General features: G+C 37.2%; 1 protein-coding gene across 2 annotated transcripts; it reads right to left on the minus strand.

The window, feature by feature from the left end:
- Nucleotides 1-10,626: 10,626 nt before the first annotated feature.
- Nucleotides 10,627-16,377, minus strand: LOC137716511 (uncharacterized). Of its 2 annotated transcripts, XM_068455967.2 has the most exons (8): nucleotides 16,121-16,377; nucleotides 15,432-15,758; nucleotides 14,567-15,199; nucleotides 14,302-14,451; nucleotides 13,732-13,890; nucleotides 12,227-12,274; nucleotides 11,666-12,099; nucleotides 10,627-11,414 (listed from the first exon to the last, which is right to left on the minus strand). In XM_068455967.2, the coding sequence occupies exons 2-8, from the start codon at nucleotides 15,745-15,747 to the stop codon at nucleotides 10,782-10,784; spliced, it is 2,373 nt and encodes a 790-aa protein (XP_068312068.1). In that variant the 5' UTR covers nucleotides 15,748-15,758; nucleotides 16,121-16,377; the 3' UTR covers nucleotides 10,627-10,781. The 2 variants fall into 2 exon arrangements, with proteins under 2 accessions (XP_068312068.1, XP_088547367.1); XM_088691241.1 differs by lacking the exon at nucleotides 12,227-12,274.
- Nucleotides 16,378-17,107: the final 730 nt, after the last annotated feature.

Here is a 17,107-nt window from a genome sequence, read left to right on the forward strand (position 1 = left end):
TAAGACGCAAGCCTTTGACGGTCACTGTGAATTCGACCCTCAGATTCTTGCAGCTCATCAAGCTTCCTCTTCATCCCCGACGAATAGTTATTTGCAAGCACATGCAAACTTCTATTCTCGTACTTAAGCTGCTGGATCTCTTGCTTAAGTCTTTCCACCTCGGCCATCAACGATTCCACTTGGCGGGACCGAGCAAGCAGGCGTTGGCCCATGTTGGACACAGAACTCGCACACTGAACACTAAGTGCGAGGGACTCTTGAACGGCCAACTCATCGGACCGTCCTGACAGCAGCCTACTATCTTTTGGAGTGAGGAGGTTTTTAGCTACTATTGTAGCTATTGTGGCGTCCTGCATCACAGAGTCTTCACCTGAAAGAGGACCGTTAGAAGATAAAAAAGAAGGGCGCCATACATTACCTTGACGGGGCGCAACCGGATCGCTGCTGAGACTCAAATCTAAGCTAAGGTTCGATGAGTTTGCCATTTTTTTTCAAAAGTGTTCAAAGAGAAGGGGTGGATGGAGTTAAAATTTCACAAAGGGCCGGAGTCGAGTTTCAGGAATGGGAAATCTTCAGAGTGTGTGTGTTGGGGTGATTGATAGCTCTATAAAAAGCCAAGACGACGCGTCCACCGATTCAAAGAGCCGGATTTTCCGGCGTAATTTAGGCGACGCTCCCTCGGCTTTTCAAGAAAACGCGTTCAACTTTGTCAAAAGATTTCTGACAAAGCTGAAAACACGTGGAGGCCATCATCGCATCTACACATCTTTAGCCGACAAGCGCAAAGTTCGGCGACGCTTTCTCTGCTTTTCAGAAGACGCGTGCAGCTTTGTCAAAAGGAGCCGCATCTGCACTACCACGTGTCGTTCAGAAAGCGAAGGGGGCGTCGTTCAGAAATCGAAGGGGCGCCAGCTCAGAAATCGAAGAGGCGTATTCAAAGATCGAAAAGGCGCCACTATTTCAAAGAGCCGGATTTGCGGGATCAAAACGTTTGTCGACAAGGGTAAAAAGTACCACCACTTGATATTATCTCTATATATGTCGACCTTCGTCTTTTATGGCAGGGCAAACCTGAAGAAAATGCCCAACTCTCCCTCACCTCTGAGGGCGCACTCCCAGCAAAGCCTTTCAAAATACTCAATTCTTTCTTCTTCCCCAAAGATGATACCAGATGCCTGGAGTACATATGACCCAGGAGGAAACGGCGGATTGAAGCATGTGCTGATTCATTCACCGCTTCTTCAAAGCAAAGGTATCTCATATGGGGTAACTAAAGTGTTTTGATGCAAATTCGTAGGGTTTTATCCACCATAACTTTTAATGTTGTTCCTTGCTGTTTTAAGGTGTTTTTAAGTTGTTTTAGAGTGTTTTAGTGTGTTTTGTTTTATAAATTCGAAAATCCCATAAAAATTTGAAAAATTGTTTTGAAAAACCCAAAAAGAGTTGTTTTAAGAGTCGTTTTTGTGTGTTTGTGTCTTAGGGTACCTTCCAACACAATGATAAGGATTTGGTTTATAATTGCATGACGGTTAGGAAGAGTTATAAACATAGAGAAAAGTTTGATTTACTCTTGGTATATGCTTGGTTATGGTTATAATGTATGACTTCACATGCAATCATAAAAGAAAAAAATTCGTTTTTGTAACATGCTTGAAGGAAGGAACTCAAACAAACGCTACAACCCTGAGAGACTTGAGCCTATAACGTTCTTTGGAGAGTATAATCTGTGATTTCTTGTTTTCTAAAGTCGTTGCATGATCTCATTATTCTTTGCTTGGTTACTACTTAGAAGGCGTTTCATCATATAGTTCCAAATGCTAGAACTCATGCCCATTTCATTCAAAGCATGTTATTGATTTGCATAACACATATTCAAGAAGAAGTTGTGTAGTGACCACCACCATAGCCAAATAGCCTTACTTCCTATACTTCGTATATGTTGTAAGTTTTAACCCCGTTGAGCCTCGTTTTGCCTTTATTCCTTGTTTACCCACATCACCCTTTACCTAGCTTAGAGTAGGACTTTCCTATACCCTTGTTCTTAAAGTTTAGTGAGCATGACTTAAATGAATTCCTTTTGAGTTACATTATGCAAGAAAATGAGTGTGGGGGAGTAAAAGTTTGTTCTTACGTTTATATGTATGTTTTGAGATTCAAAAGAAAAAGAAGAAAAGAAAAAAAAAAAAAAAAAAAAAAGAAAGAAAGATACTAAACATGGAGAAAGGTGGAGCTTCACAAAGGTTGTTTGCGTGAAGCCCCACTACGAGGCGCAGAAGCGGAAGGCATAGAAGCGGGAGGCATCGGAGCGGAAACCATCGGAGCGGGAGGCATCGGAGCTAGAGCATTCCAGGCCTCAATACTTGGCCAAGCGCTGGATGACCCAGGAAAAAGGTGCCTCTGGAGATAAGACGCAAGCCTTTGACGGTCACTGTGAATTCGACCCTCAGATTCTTGCAGCTCATCAAGCTTCCTCTTCATCCCCGACGAATAGTTATTTGCAAGCACATGCAAACTTCTATTCTCGTACTTAAGCTGCTGGATCTCTTGCTTAAGTCTTTCCACCTCGGCCATCAACGATTCCACTTGGCGGGACCGAGCAAGCAGGCGTTGGCCCATGTTGGACACAGAACTCGCACACTGAACACTAAGTGCGAGGGACTCTTGAACGGCCAACTCATCGGACCGTCCTGACAGCAGCCTACTATCTTTTGGAGTGAGGAGGTTTTTAGCTACTATTGTAGCTATTGTGGCGTCCTGCATCACAGAGTCTTCACCTGAAAGAGGACCGTTAGAAGATAAAAAAGAAGGGCGCCATACATTACCTTGACGGGGCGCAACCGGATCGCTGCTGAGACTCAAATCTAAGCTAAGGTTCGATGAGTTTGCCATTTTTTTTCAAAAGTGTTCAAAGAGAAGGGGTGGATGGAGTTAAAATTTCACAAAGGGCCGGAGTCGAGTTTCAGGAATGGGAAATCTTCAGAGTGTGTGTGTTGGGGTGATTGATAGCTCTATAAAAAGCCAAGACGACGCGTCCACCGATTCAAAGAGCCGGATTTTCCGGCGTAATTTAGGCGACGCTCCCTCGGCTTTTCAAGAAAACGCGTTCAACTTTGTCAAAAGATTTCTGACAAAGCTGAAAACACGTGGAGGCCATCATCGCATCTACACATCTTTAGCCGACAAGCGCAAAGTTCGGCGACGCTTTCTCTGCTTTTCAGAAGACGCGTGCAGCTTTGTCAAAAGGAGCCGCATCTGCACTACCACGTGTCGTTCAGAAAGCGAAGGGGGCGTCGTTCAGAAATCGAAGGGGCGCCAGCTCAGAAATCGAAGAGGCGTATTCAAAGATCGAAGAGGCGCCACTATTTCAAAGAGCCGGATTTGCGGGATCAAAACGTTTGTCGACAAGGGTAAAAAGTACCACCACTTGATATTATCTCTATATATGTCGACCTTCGTCTTTTATGGCAGGGCAAACCTGAAGAAAATGCCCAACTCTCCCTCACCTCTGAGGGCGCACTCCCAGCAAAGCCTTTCAAAATACTCAATTCTTTCTTCTTCCCCAAAGATGATACCAGATGCCTGGAGTACATATGACCCAGGAGGAAACGGCGGATTGAAGCATGTGCTGATTCATTCACCGCTTCTTCAAAGCAAAGGTATCTCATATCATCAAGGTCAAAAGCAAAAGTATCTCATATCATGCTCTTTCCCTGTCTTTTTCTTTGTCCTTGTTCTTACTTGCATGGCAAAGTAAAAGAAGCAATCAGCCGGCACTTGGAGTCAGTCTTCCGATCTGGAGCCAACTGCCTGGAATCTATTCCTGATTGCTTACCTAGCGTTGCTCTCGAGTAGTCATCTTCAACGGTTGTTACACTTCCAGAGAAGGGACCACTCCTGCAAAGATTGAACAAAGAAACAGATAACAGGAGGAAGCTCAGACCTTCGGGGGAAACCAAAAGAACCATCCTGCTGCCCAGTTCAAGAAGTAGCACAAAGGAAAATCAACGATGGGCAGAAACCAGTTCAAGAGTAAGCCTGTGGAATCACAAAGATCAAAGCCTCAATGCAATCACCAAGGAGAAGAGGGAATTTACACTCCATAACCAGATTTGCGTCCCTAAACTCTTCTCTTTGTTAATTACATTATGCCATGTTTAATATGTTTAGTTGCTTTTTGTGTGTTTACTTATGTTTTGTGTGAATCTATGCTTAAAACATTGAGGACAATGTTTGATTTAAGTGTGGGGGGGGGGGGGTAACTAAAGTGTTTTGATGCAAATTCGTAGGGTTTTATCCACCATAACTTCTAATGTTGTTCCTTGCTGTTTTAAGGTGTTTTTAAGTTGTTTTAGAGTGTTTTAGTGTGTTTTGTTTTATAAATTCGAAAATCCCATAAAAATTTGAAAAATTGTTTTGAAAAACCCAAAAAGAGTTGTTTTAAGAGTCGTTTTTGTGTGTTTGTGTCTTAGGGTACCTTCCAACACAATGATAAGGATTTGGTTTATAATTGCATGACGGTTAGGAAGAGTTATAAACATAGAGAAAAGTTTGATTTACTCTTGGTATATGCTTGGTTATGGTTATAATGTATGACTTCACATGCAATCATAAAAGAAAAAAATTCGTTTTTGTAACATGCTTGAAGGAAGGAACTCAAACAAACGCTACAACCCTGAGAGACTTGAGCCTATAACGTTCTTTGGAGAGTATAATCTGTGATTTCTTGTTTTCTAAAGTCGTTGCATGATCTCATTATTCTTTGCTTGGTTACTACTTAGAAGGCGTTTCATCATATAGTTCCAAATGCTAGAACTCATGCCCATTTCATTCAAAGCATGTTATTGATTTGCATAACACATATTCAAGAAGAAGTTGTGTAGTGACCACCACCATAGCCAAATAGCCTTACTTCCTATACTTCGTATATGTTGTAAGTTTTAACCCCGTTGAGCCTCGTTTTGCCTTTATTCCTTGTTTACCCACATCACCCTTTACCTAGCTTAGAGTAGGACTTTCCTATACCCTTGTTCTTAAAGTTTAGTGAGCATGACTTAAATGAATTCCTTTTGAGTTACATTATGCAAGAAAATGAGTGTGGGGGAGTAAAAGTTTGTTCTTACGTTTATATGTATGTTTTGAGATTCAAAAGAAAAAGAAGAAAAGAAAAAAAAAAAAAAAAAAAAAAAAAAGGAGTGAAAATAACTAAGAATGAACTCACGAGCGTTGATGGTTGAAGAAAGGGTCCAAAAAGTTGAATATGGCCCTAAGTTTTGTGTGATTTTCCCTTGGGTGTTCAAAGTTGACTTCTGCGTTCTTAAGGGAATTCTAAGTGCCTAATTCAATACTTTGCTCACTATTGCTTTAAGAATGTTTGTTTATCCTTCACCTTTCATTGTTAGCCAATACCCTAGCCCCGTTACTACCCTTTGACTTCTATATTGAGTGTTATGTATTTCAATTGTGGAGTTTGAACTTGGTATGAGCTTATGGTGTCACTGGTTCTCGCGTCTAAGTAGTAGCATTCCATTCATGAGATCATATCTAAACATGCTTATTAACTCCAGAAAATGCTTTCCTTATTATAACATATGTGAGTGTTCGTCTACATGTTTACATCAATCTTCTCACATATACCTAGTGTAGGGTGTGTAGTCAGAAAATCTGTGTGAAAAACGAGAGTACATCTAGTAAGAAATTGAGGGAATTCTCTAAAGGCATGTTACTACATTTGAAATGTGTTTTAATTGCTTAATTGTGAACTAGTATGTGGTGACTATGATTAAGAATGTACTTAAGTGTAAAGATGACTCAAATCTGTGAGAATAATGATTTTTAACTTGTCATGTGCATTGGAAGTCCCTGATACGATTGTTGGAAGGTGTAGGTTGTGTTTTGTTCTTTTTGTTTTGTTTTTCTGTTTTGCTCGAGGACTAGCAAAAGCTAAGTGTGGGGGTATTTGATAGGAGCATATTTATGCGACTTAAATGGCTTGTTCTCGTACATTTACGTTATGTTTCTTTAGTTATTTTAGTACTTTAAGCTATTTTCGTGTGTTTGTAGGTCCAAAGGGCTAAAGGAGCAAAAAGATGCATTTTGGAGACTTTTGGAGCACTTTTGGGCTAAGGACGGATAGCTTATGCTTGAAGCCAAAGTATTGGACGAAATTGAAGACCTAATTGGAGCCAAAGTGTTGGAACCTTGTTCTCTTTAGTTTTAGGACATTTAAACCTTTCCTAATCCCAATCATGCCATGCATAACACACATCCATTCTAACACATTGTCATTGCACATGCATTTCCTTCATTAGTTAACCCACATGCACTTATCACTTATCATCACCACATATCATATCACTTAATCACTTATCACTTATCATCACCACTTAACCACTTATCATATCATAACCACATATCATATCACTTATCACTTATTACTTAACATAACATCCACCCACTTCACCTACAACATCCACTTCACCTACAACATCCACCTACTTCACCTACAACATCCACCCACTTCACCTACAACATCCACTTCACCTACAACATCCACCCACTTCACCTACAACATCCACTTCACCTACAACATCCACCCACTTCACCTACAACATCCACCCACTTCACCTACAACATCCACCCACTTCACCTACAACATCCACCCACTTCACCTACAACATCCACCTACTTCACCTACAACATCCACCTACTTCACCTACAAATGACATAGCCATATGTTCCCTCCACTACTCCTATAAATACCCTTGCATTCATTCATTCATGGACATCTCATTTCATACACAACACACCACAAACACATCCCTTTCTCTCTTAGCCGTGAGTCTCCCTTAGAATCCAAAAACCATCTTTCCATTTCCATCAATCCTCACTCCATTCCACACTACCACTCCCCAAACCATTCACACCATCAAACTATCCTTAGACCTTGTGCTACAACAACGAGGAAGAGAAGAGTGCCTAAACGTTCATACAATTCAAGTTTGAGTTGTTGGAATGTTTAGGTGTTTCTTTGATTTCAATGTTTAAATTCAATTCTCTTTGTTTGTACGTATGAGGAATGGAAGAGAAGAGTGCCTAAACGTTCATACAATTCAAGTTTGAGTTGTTGGAATGTTTAGGTATTTCTTTGATTTCAAAGTTATAATAAACTAAACCCCCTTTAGCTAGGGGGTGATTCGAAATATATGTTTATGCTTGCATTTTGATTTGATTAATTCTAATTGCGTTTCATAAGTTGTGGTTCAATTTGTTTAACCGTTTGATTGATAACTTATTTATGAATGTTTATTAAGAATGCGCGCTTAATTTTCATGCATCAATATGACGCTAGAATATAAGTGAGTTTCACCTAATAGTTACGAACTTATATTCACAAGTAGTGGAGGTTGCTTATAAACAATCGCGTTAAATAAATTCTTGGCATAAGTTTCATGCGTATTCCATAGTAACGAATGCCTCGTCAACACTTAAAGTTTTCATGATGCTTAATGATCTTTGATTGTATCTTTATTGTGCTTTTCACGTAAAGGACTTTTGGAGAATGTTGTGAATTGCGTTGCGCTAACCCATCCAATTCATTAACTTAAGGAAAACTTGACGGTTAATTTAAGCGGACCTAATTGACCCGGGGCGTTGAGAATTAATGATTTGTTGAAATGCAATTGGAAATCGTTTTATTATGCAAGTATAACATATGTGGAGATGAACCCCGTAGCTAACTTTCCATCCATTTGTTCTTTCTTTTCTTGTTTCTGTTTTCATGTTTAATTTAACTTGTTATTCAATTATGTTAAACATGTGAAACTAATTTCTTTTTAGTTAGAGGCGAATTTGAAGCCATGGACATATGTTGGTTATGATTTGATTTACTCCAGTTATGAATTCATGAACTTTAGATGTGGGTTACTTTTCTGTTTTGATTAAGAACTTGTTTATGTATGTGGGTTGAGGGTCGACACTTAATTTGCATGCCTAAGACTTGATGCTAGGATATAAGGGAATTTCACCTAATCGTTATGAACTTATATTCATGAGTAGTAAAAATCGCTAGTCACGATTGTGTTTAGTAAACCCTAGGCTGGATTAACATGCGTATTCCATAGTTATGAATGCCTAGTCAATGTTTATGATTTCCGTTGAACTTAATGATCTTTGTTGAATGTCTCTATCATGCGTATTCCATGTGAGAGACTTTGATTAGGAATAATTTGGTTGTAATGCGTATCCCATTCAATCCAATGAATCTAGGGAAATCTGACGGTTAATTTAAGCGGACCTAATTAACTTGGAGCATTGTCATTCATCGTTTGTTGAAGTCATAACTGGGAGTCAAATTATATGCTTATGTTCATGTGTGGATAAGGAACCCTCTAACTAGTTTTTTTTCTTCATTCTATTCCATCAATTTCGTTTGTACAATCTGTTTTGTTTCCAAGTTTCTATTTTAGTTTAATTTCGTCCAAAACCAATCCCCCATTTATTTTAAAGTGTTAGATTAGTTAGAAATACATTTATTTTGTGTTTTTACGTTTTTTTTTAGTCAAATCCAAGTGATTAACAATCCCTCCTAATCCCCGGTCCAGAACGATCCCTACTTATACATATACTACAATTTGACGAAAAGAGGGTTTAATTTGTGTGCGTATAAATCACAAACTGGGAATCCACATAACAATAAACCCTAATCCACAGAAACAACACATAAATCCATGATAAATCAAACAACCCTACCAATAAAAACAACACAAAATCAAAGCGGTTTCTGTTGAATCATGATTCGTACAGCATAAACCAACATCAAATTAAAGCAAGTACGGCAAAAGGATTTCCGATTTTCGACACGATGAAGAAGAAGGGCGAGGGAAACCTCGAAGTGCCGCTGCATCTGGCGGGGGTCGATGGGCTGGCCCTGGCCGTCGACGCCGGGGGTGATCATATCGGGCCGCTGGTACATGTTGGAGAGCAAGATCGTGGGGCTGACGCTGGGCTTGGTGTGGAGTCTGGAGCAGCGGTCCCCGTGCCTACACGCCCCAATTTTGAAGTAGAAAGGGCAGTTCACTCGGTCCTTCTCCGTCCCGAATATCGAAGCCAAATGCTCCGCCATGAGTGTCTTCGGTTTTTGCGAATCAATAGGGAAGGGAGGAAGCTTGAGACGGTGGCCGGAGGCGGCGGGTACGTCTATAAATATTGAGGGAAGGGGAGATTAGACATCGTAGTTTTCAATTCTGTTCTTCTAGAGAGTTCGTTTGGACAGTTGGACGTGTTTATGTGAAATTGGGTTCACGTGAGGGTTTGCGTTAGGGCACGTGGTCGCCCATCAATTACACCCTCCCGTTTATGTACATTTTGTACGCTGAAAATTCTCATTCCCACATTTTTCTTTCGAATGAATGATAGTTGAGATTTAACTAAAAAGTAGTTAATAATTAAATCTCAACCGTTCACACGTGAAAAGAGAAATATGCAAAATGAGAAAAGTTTTTTGTCATATTTACTTGGATAAAATAATTGGTTTCAGCCTAATTTCGAACAAAATATATATATATATATATATATATATATATATATATATATTTAGCTTGATTCAAATTCGACTTCTAAAAGGAGTTGGAAGAATTTTTGTAAAAAGGATTTATGATTGAAGAAGAAGACAATGTATCCCATGCTCTCAACATTTCTTTAACAACCACATAAATTGGTTGTCTTTTTGTTAGTAGAGGTATAATTCAAGAGATTTTTCAGTGTTTTCAAAACACAGCATAATACAAGTAGCGGAGAGATTTTTTTTTAAGTGTCTCTTCACTTATATTATAACACGTGGTATACTGACCCATGTTCTGAGTTGAAAATTTTCTCTATAAGGTGAATGCATGTGTTGTTTACATGCATTGGTGAATGTGATGGTTGAGTGCTTAGAGCAGGCATTGGAATTGAGAGTAGAATTCTTTCTCCTCCACTCTCACTTTCCTCTTTTTATTTTTCCCTATAAAGAAGTCAACACAAAGTGTTAACGTGATTTAATTGTAATCATTCAAATAGAAAGGCACCTAGAGGGGAAAAAATCATACTCCTTGAAATTGGAAGTTGGTAGAGAGTTCTACCAAGGAATTTTAATTGTCTTTCTAGGTGATCAATTTATATATGGACAATGGTTAATGCATGTATCTTGGCCCATTGTGATTCTTGTGAGAGAAATTTTTTAGTGTATCCAATATACGAATTGATACACTATATGTCATAAGATAATGTCTTATAATTCATCATTGTTAACGTTGATAGCATTTTCGAAAAGGTTTCTCATGTTCTCAAAGTCCAAACTTGTGAGAAATTTTTTAGAGCATGCTAAGTGTTTGTTGTCAGTGTGTAGTGCGCTGCGCATTGTATTGATAGCAATCAGTAAAAGCAACAGCTTCCGATATATAGCGATGCTCTAAATTCTAATTGTATTTTTGTAATCAAATAACGAAATATAACATTTTTCTCTTAAAATCCCCTTTCTTTTTCTCTCTTCTACAATATTAACAAGGGTACCTAGATCAAAAAAAAAAAAAAAAAACTCATAAGTTTAAATTGAAGTTGGAATTTTCTTTTAGGATGGAAGAACATAAATTATTGAACATAGAAAATGCACACGCATTATTGGCCAAATAGAAAGCCGCATATATTGGCTCCTTTTTACAAGTTTCTTAATGTATGACAAATTTTTAAGCTTAACATAGAGACAACACAAATGTGAGTTTCGTACTTTTAACACAAATACAAACCTAACTAAAGATAACATAGGAATTCAAAACAATTTTTTTTTGGTTCCTATCAAATATCCCCGGTCCATACGTAGAAATAACTAACTCAACAAGAAATGGAAATTGCAGCCATATGAACGAGGTAACTGGAACACTGGCAAGCAAAATGCTTGGAATAACAATTGATGATTTCCCTTCAAGCATAATGTAAAGGGCACAAGAAAAGACAATCATCATGGTGGCGATAGATAAAAAGAGGGTGAAAAGGCCTATTATCATTTTTGTGGGCAAAGATTTGCGGAAATCATCTTCAGAATAGCGTGACGTGAGAATTCCCAGAAACATGATAACTGAAGTTGTAGAAGAAAAGAGTGAGATTGCATCTGAAACTATAAATATTGTGAATACCCTTTCAATTAAGAACACAGGAAGACCCGTATTTCCATTATTTCCACCAGGAACTGTGATTGCAGCAGCAAACATGATGGTGACAATGAGAGCACCTACAACTGTACAAGAAGTTGCTGTTTCCTTCATTGACTTTTCTGCCTCTTTACCCATTTCATTGTGATTATCTGTAAATACTTGTCGTGGTGTTTTATTATCTACGTTTACAGATTCACAATCCTTAGGATCTGCAATGCTCTCCACCTCCTGCATTTTTTGACGACAAATATTTTCAGAGATGTGACTATGAAATCCTTATCTTCTCATATAAATCCTTCAACATTTGTCATTTGAAACACCACATAACCCAAAATCATTACTTAAGCTACATAAAACGATAGTATAGTAGGTAGTTCTCAATGGAAAACAATATATATATATATATATATATATATATATATATATATAAACGACACATAGGCATAATATTAAGCATATATAGATAGATCAAAAGTCACCTTGAACCATTGTAGTTCTCTTTGCATTTGCAGGGCTGCACCTCGAATGTGATAAATCTGTGACGCTGAGGTAATTCTTGCTACTGTATGTAACATATTATTGCCAACTTTATCTGTCCACCCCATTCTCTCTTGTATTCGTGTTTGATTGTATGGATCTTCTTTGAGTAACTCATCAAGGGCATATATAAGATTGTAAACTTTATGGTGACGACGTTCAGCGGCAATCTGAAACACGTTCTGGCCCTTTTCGTTTGTAATGCCGCGATATGATGCTTGTTTAAGGAAATAAATAATATACTCCACATGTCCTCGTTCTGCTGCCACGCACAAAGCTGCTATTGGGATATAGTATTCACTTGCTTTACACATGAGAGGTAAAAACTGCTTGACTCGCTCATGTATCAATTTCATCTCATATATGCGATTGATTCCTATGTTCATTCAATAAAACAAATTTAAAGTTATAGTCATTAAAAAATAATATTGAAAATTAATAAAACAATCATCACAAAGTCAATTAACGATCTGATTGATTATATGAATCTGTATGTGGCCTACCCAAAAGTTTTTGGAGATTCATGACTAGTCCTCGGAATAAACCCACTCCTGCATTACAAGTCAAATTTGATGGTCAAAAATACAAATCATTTTCATTTACAATAAATGGGTCCTACTTCGTACTATGTTGGTTTTCTTCTGTTATCTTACAAAAATGTTACTTTTATTGCATCCTTCATATCTTATTTGTATTATTTTTTTAATAATTTTCTTGTGTTAGGTAGATCATATACCTCTATTACAAAAAAAGTGCAAATATTATGCGAAAAATATAATAAATATAATATTACTCAATTCTCTTATTTGTCAGATTACTCACTCATTATATCTAGTAACTACAATCTACTATATACGTCAGAAAAGCAATATAAAATAGGATTGTCAACAACGGAATGCATATGAGAATGTATAATTCATATAAACAATGGAATAAAGATGTGAATATTTGCATTAATAGGAATATGAATGTATATCGGCTCGAAACAACTTCAGATTGTATTGGATTTGGCTCATATTCGACCTGTCAAAGTTCGGCTTATGAAAAAAGAAAAAGAAAAAAGAACTATGTTTATGATCGATTGGATAAGAAACAATTCGACTTGAATGTTGGTATTTTTGGCTCATAGCAACTCTTTTTTTCACGAGACAACTTGAACTAGGTTCTATTCAAGAAGTTTGTCTATAATGAATGATCATGTTGGAGAATTTATTTATTTTTGATATTTTTTAATATAAGAGTCATCCTACCACACATTGATGGGATTCTAATTTCCCTTTCCATGCAGTCCGGGTACCACATGAGGTGCTAGTGTAATTTTAGCTTCCGAGTTAAATGATATATTAAATTAGAGCCGATGACTCGAAAAAGTGCATCCATGTGAGTTTAAACTCAGGTTAGGTGTTTCAAATCTTTTTTAGCTTTCCACTAAACCAATCACATAGGATTATCATGTTTGAGATTTTACTTTTGAGATTTATGCTTACCTTTTTTTTTCCTAAATTAGATTGACTTTCAGTTTCACTTATTTTGAAATGAAGATTGATATCTTGTCCCGTCATCCTTTTGGTTTCAAAAGAAACCGCATACATGATGCCTTGGCCTCCCACTGGTTTCCAATTATTCAAAAAAGAAAAAGACGTTTATATGACTATTTGATATGATTGAAAATTTTGTGTTATAGTAATTGTGTTTTATATTTATTTCTTAGTGTGCTGCCAATCTGTGAATTTTTATTACAAGATAGAAGCAACTGAGACTAGTAAATGAATCGAAATTAATTGCTATCAAGCATGAGTTTTTTAAGCTCAGTCTATCTCGGCATGTATCATAAGCAAGTCAAGGCTAACTTGAGCTCTAAAAATGTTAAATAAACCAAGCTTGAAGAGTGTAATATGGCTCGGTTTATTTATAACCCTAAGTAGAAAATATGGAATGATCGAAGAATTATGGAACAATTTACCATGGCATTAACAAAAACAAATTGCATTGCAAACATATAAAATACCTGAGGAACTAAGATGCCCTTGATTCTCTTTTTGGTCTGAGAGAGGCATCTGATTCTCCTTTTTGTTTGAGAGATGCCTTTGATCACTCTGGCCACTTTCAGGTTTTTGAACATCAACACGATTATCATTAATGGAAGGAAGAGGTGTTATGCGTATACCTATCAAGATAAGAACACAAGCCCGATCATTAGTTCCACGAAATATTCTTGTGAATCAAGATTTTTAAGTTAATTATGTATACAAAAAATAAAAGTTTGAACGAGCTAGCAAACGGTGTTCAAGCGAGGGAATTATAGAAGAAGAAGACAGAGATATCATATTTTAGATAGGAGAATTTAAGTTATATTTTATATACGAGAATTTAAGTTATTAAGGGATTGGTTCAAATCCTACCATTAAAAATTTCGTTCAACTCTTAATCCTATAATTAAGAGATTATATGCATTTACATATTTATAACAATTTGTAACCTGCAATGAAAGTAAAAAAGTGATGATGTGTAGTCCTAGTCATTGGAGCAATTTCACATAAATATGAGGAGAAAATAAAAAGCAATAGGGTGCACTAACCGCAATAGATCAAATTTTCCCAAAAGTTGAGCCGGCACCCACTTAAGAATGCATGACGGTTACTTGCCAATGTTACTAAGTGGAAATTCTCGTTGTAGTCTTTAGCCATGGCCAATTGTGGGTAACGTTGAATCAAATCCCACGAAATATCTACACACACGTGTGTGTCAAAAAAAACTTTGTAAGTGTGTACAAAAAAAACTTGTAACAAAAGAAAACAGACGGGAAAAGATTGACATTGCAAGTATGCCGAGAATAATTGTACCAAATCTGTTGAGCTGAAAACCAAGAGAAATAAGTTGAGCGCCATCGGTAACTCTTAGTGTTTCATGTGGAGTGACGGAGTAAAGATAGCGAGCCATTCCTTCCGCATTTTCCATTGTCTGTGCCAGGACAACCAGAGGAGTCTTGCCCTCATAACGACACAAAATAGTAAGTAACTTGTCGTTCTTTTCAAGCATGCATTTAGCTAATTCAACCCTTTCTGGATGATAACTCATTAAGCGAAAAAGAGCCGTCTGACCAAAACCGTCTTGCTTTTCCAAGTCTTCCTTTGCCATCAACTCCACCAACTGTTCAACAATGCGCGCGTTGACGGCCCTGTGCGGATACGGGCTGATCGCGTGGTGAAGTGCTGTACCACCTTTGCCTTCAATTCCCATATCCGTGTAAACTGAAAGTCCTCCTAGCCGGCGATGTTCGCGAAGCAACTTGATCACATTATCCCAATCTTTAGACTTGACGTATTTGATGAAAGTTGCATCAATATCGTCGGCATTGCTGATCTCACCATGTGCTGCATTGAGCCCTTCTTCCATTGCAGCATGACGATCATTTGGGGTTGGCCTAGCATCACCATCAATCCGGGTTGGATACGCTTCAACAAGTGATCTCTCATCTGTAAATGGAAATCTTGATGTTCAAATGGTACCATTCGATTCTTAATTTGTCTTTTCATTTTCTACATTTCCAATTCATGTATATCTTAATTATGAATAGTACAAAATATTTCTCATCAAAGCAGATCAGATCAGATCATAGATCACCTACAAGGTACAACCATATTGCCATATATATATGTTTATTAGCTCCTCTTTTTTCCTTCACCTTTTCATGTATATACTACGTACCTTTATCGCTTATATATGGTGTATATCTTGGGTTCAAAAAATCATACAAAGCATCCCATGCTTCTTTGGCATTGGTTTTGTACTCGATTATTTTGTAAATAACATCCCCGCAAGAACTTTGGATTGCATATAAGGCCTTGACATTCTTCTTCTTCCAAGCCTTACGTTCAGCTTCAGCATCTTCTTCTTCAGGAAGTTCATCGGTGCCTTCGACGATGTCCCAAAGATCTTCGGCCAACAAGTAGGTCTTAATCCGAGAACTCCATTGTTGATAGTTCTCATGATTAAGAACTGTAGGAATAACTGTAGCTGCCATGTTCAATCTACCTGTTTATTTAATAAGATTTTATGTCAATCAAGCATATGTAGGGGGAAAAAAGAAAAAAAGTAAGAATAACAAAATGAAACAAAGTCAGTTTGTCTAACAACACTTGAGGAGGGCCTATTCTCCTGCATGGATTGTATGCACATAGATTAGTCAGATGACATCCTTAATTGCAATTGAAAGAAGCACTCATCATTCAGTTTCAATGTTAACAGGTCATGTGAGCACTTTTCTAAGTGAAAATAAAGCCCACTAATAAATAAAATAAACTAATAAATTTTAACTCATCTTATTCTAATAAACAAATAAATAAAATAATGCATTTTATTCTATGTGTGTTTATAATTCGATTAATTCAACTCACCTTATAACTTGATCTTCAACCAAAGGGTAACCAAAGGGGAGGCAACAAGTTCCAAGAAGGAATACAAACCGAATTACCGATCTGGCAAGCAAGAACAATCAATCCAAAATATAAACAAATTTGACAAATATAAGTACCTAGAATGGTTACAGGATTTGGAAGTTGAAAAGAAAATGAAATCAAATGAGAGAAGTGGAGAGAAGTTTATAGAAACGGGGAAGAATTTTATTCTGACGTGAGATGTGAAATTTGAACAACTGCCAAGACAAGTAAAAAATCTCATTATAGAGAAAGTTAAGGTAACACTATAAAAATTGGCAATATGATGAGTACCTCAACTTACTTATAAGTCTATGCAAGATCTATTCTTCCATCAATATGAGATTTATTCTCAACGCATTCTCACAAAAGAAAAGGCCAAAGTATAATTTCACCTTTGATTTATTGTCTTTTTTTTTTTTTTTTGTTCTCATCTTTTTTTTATCATATTCTACGTGAAATTGGTAATAGATGTGATATATGTACAGCCTTCTCGTACACATTTAATATATTCTTTGCTTCTCCCAACATGCATACTGGTTCGATTTTCTTCTTTTGAGTAGGAGCATCTTCGAAAGGGTCTGGGCAATTGGACATGAAAAAAAATGTTAGAGGGAATTCTGGGGGCACAAAAAGGGAAAAGAGGTTTGGGGAAGACGAAGTAAGGAGGGAGAGAGGAAGGGGAGACCAAACTCAACTGTGGGTAAATTGCAAACTCATACCAATTAGAATTGAAATAAAATATTAATTATACAAAAATAAAAATATGTTTCATTATTTAAATAATTTTAATTTATATATTAATATTTAATTAGATTTGTAGGACTCAGTTATGTGTCATGTCAGCACATAACAAAATTTTGATGGAATTGTGACGGAATGACCACATTCATTTGCGACACTCATTTTCAAGGACTATATTGATCGATTTTCAATTTCAAGAACCAT

The sequence above is a fragment of the Pyrus communis genome, chromosome 3 (assembly GCF_041283825.1).
Source record: "Pyrus communis isolate YQ-2024b chromosome 3, ASM4128382v1, whole genome shotgun sequence".
NCBI classification, from domain to species: Eukaryota; Viridiplantae; Streptophyta; class Magnoliopsida; order Rosales; family Rosaceae; genus Pyrus; species Pyrus communis.

What these genes read in the sequence shown, in the direction of transcription:
- LOC137716511 (XM_068455967.2), bottom strand. Translation starts at nt 15,747, where the DNA reads ATGGCAGCTACAGTTATTCCTACAGTTCTTAATCATGAGAACTATCAA. An exon ending in ACCATATATAAGCGATAAAG is followed by an intron (nt 15,200 to 15,431) that starts GTACGTAGTATA and finishes TTCCATTTACAG; the next exon opens with ATGAGAGATCACTTGTTGAA. An exon ending in GAATCTCCAAAAACTTTTGG is followed by an intron (nt 12,100 to 12,226) that starts GTAGGCCACATA and finishes GAATGAACATAG; the next exon opens with GAATCAATCGCATATATGAG.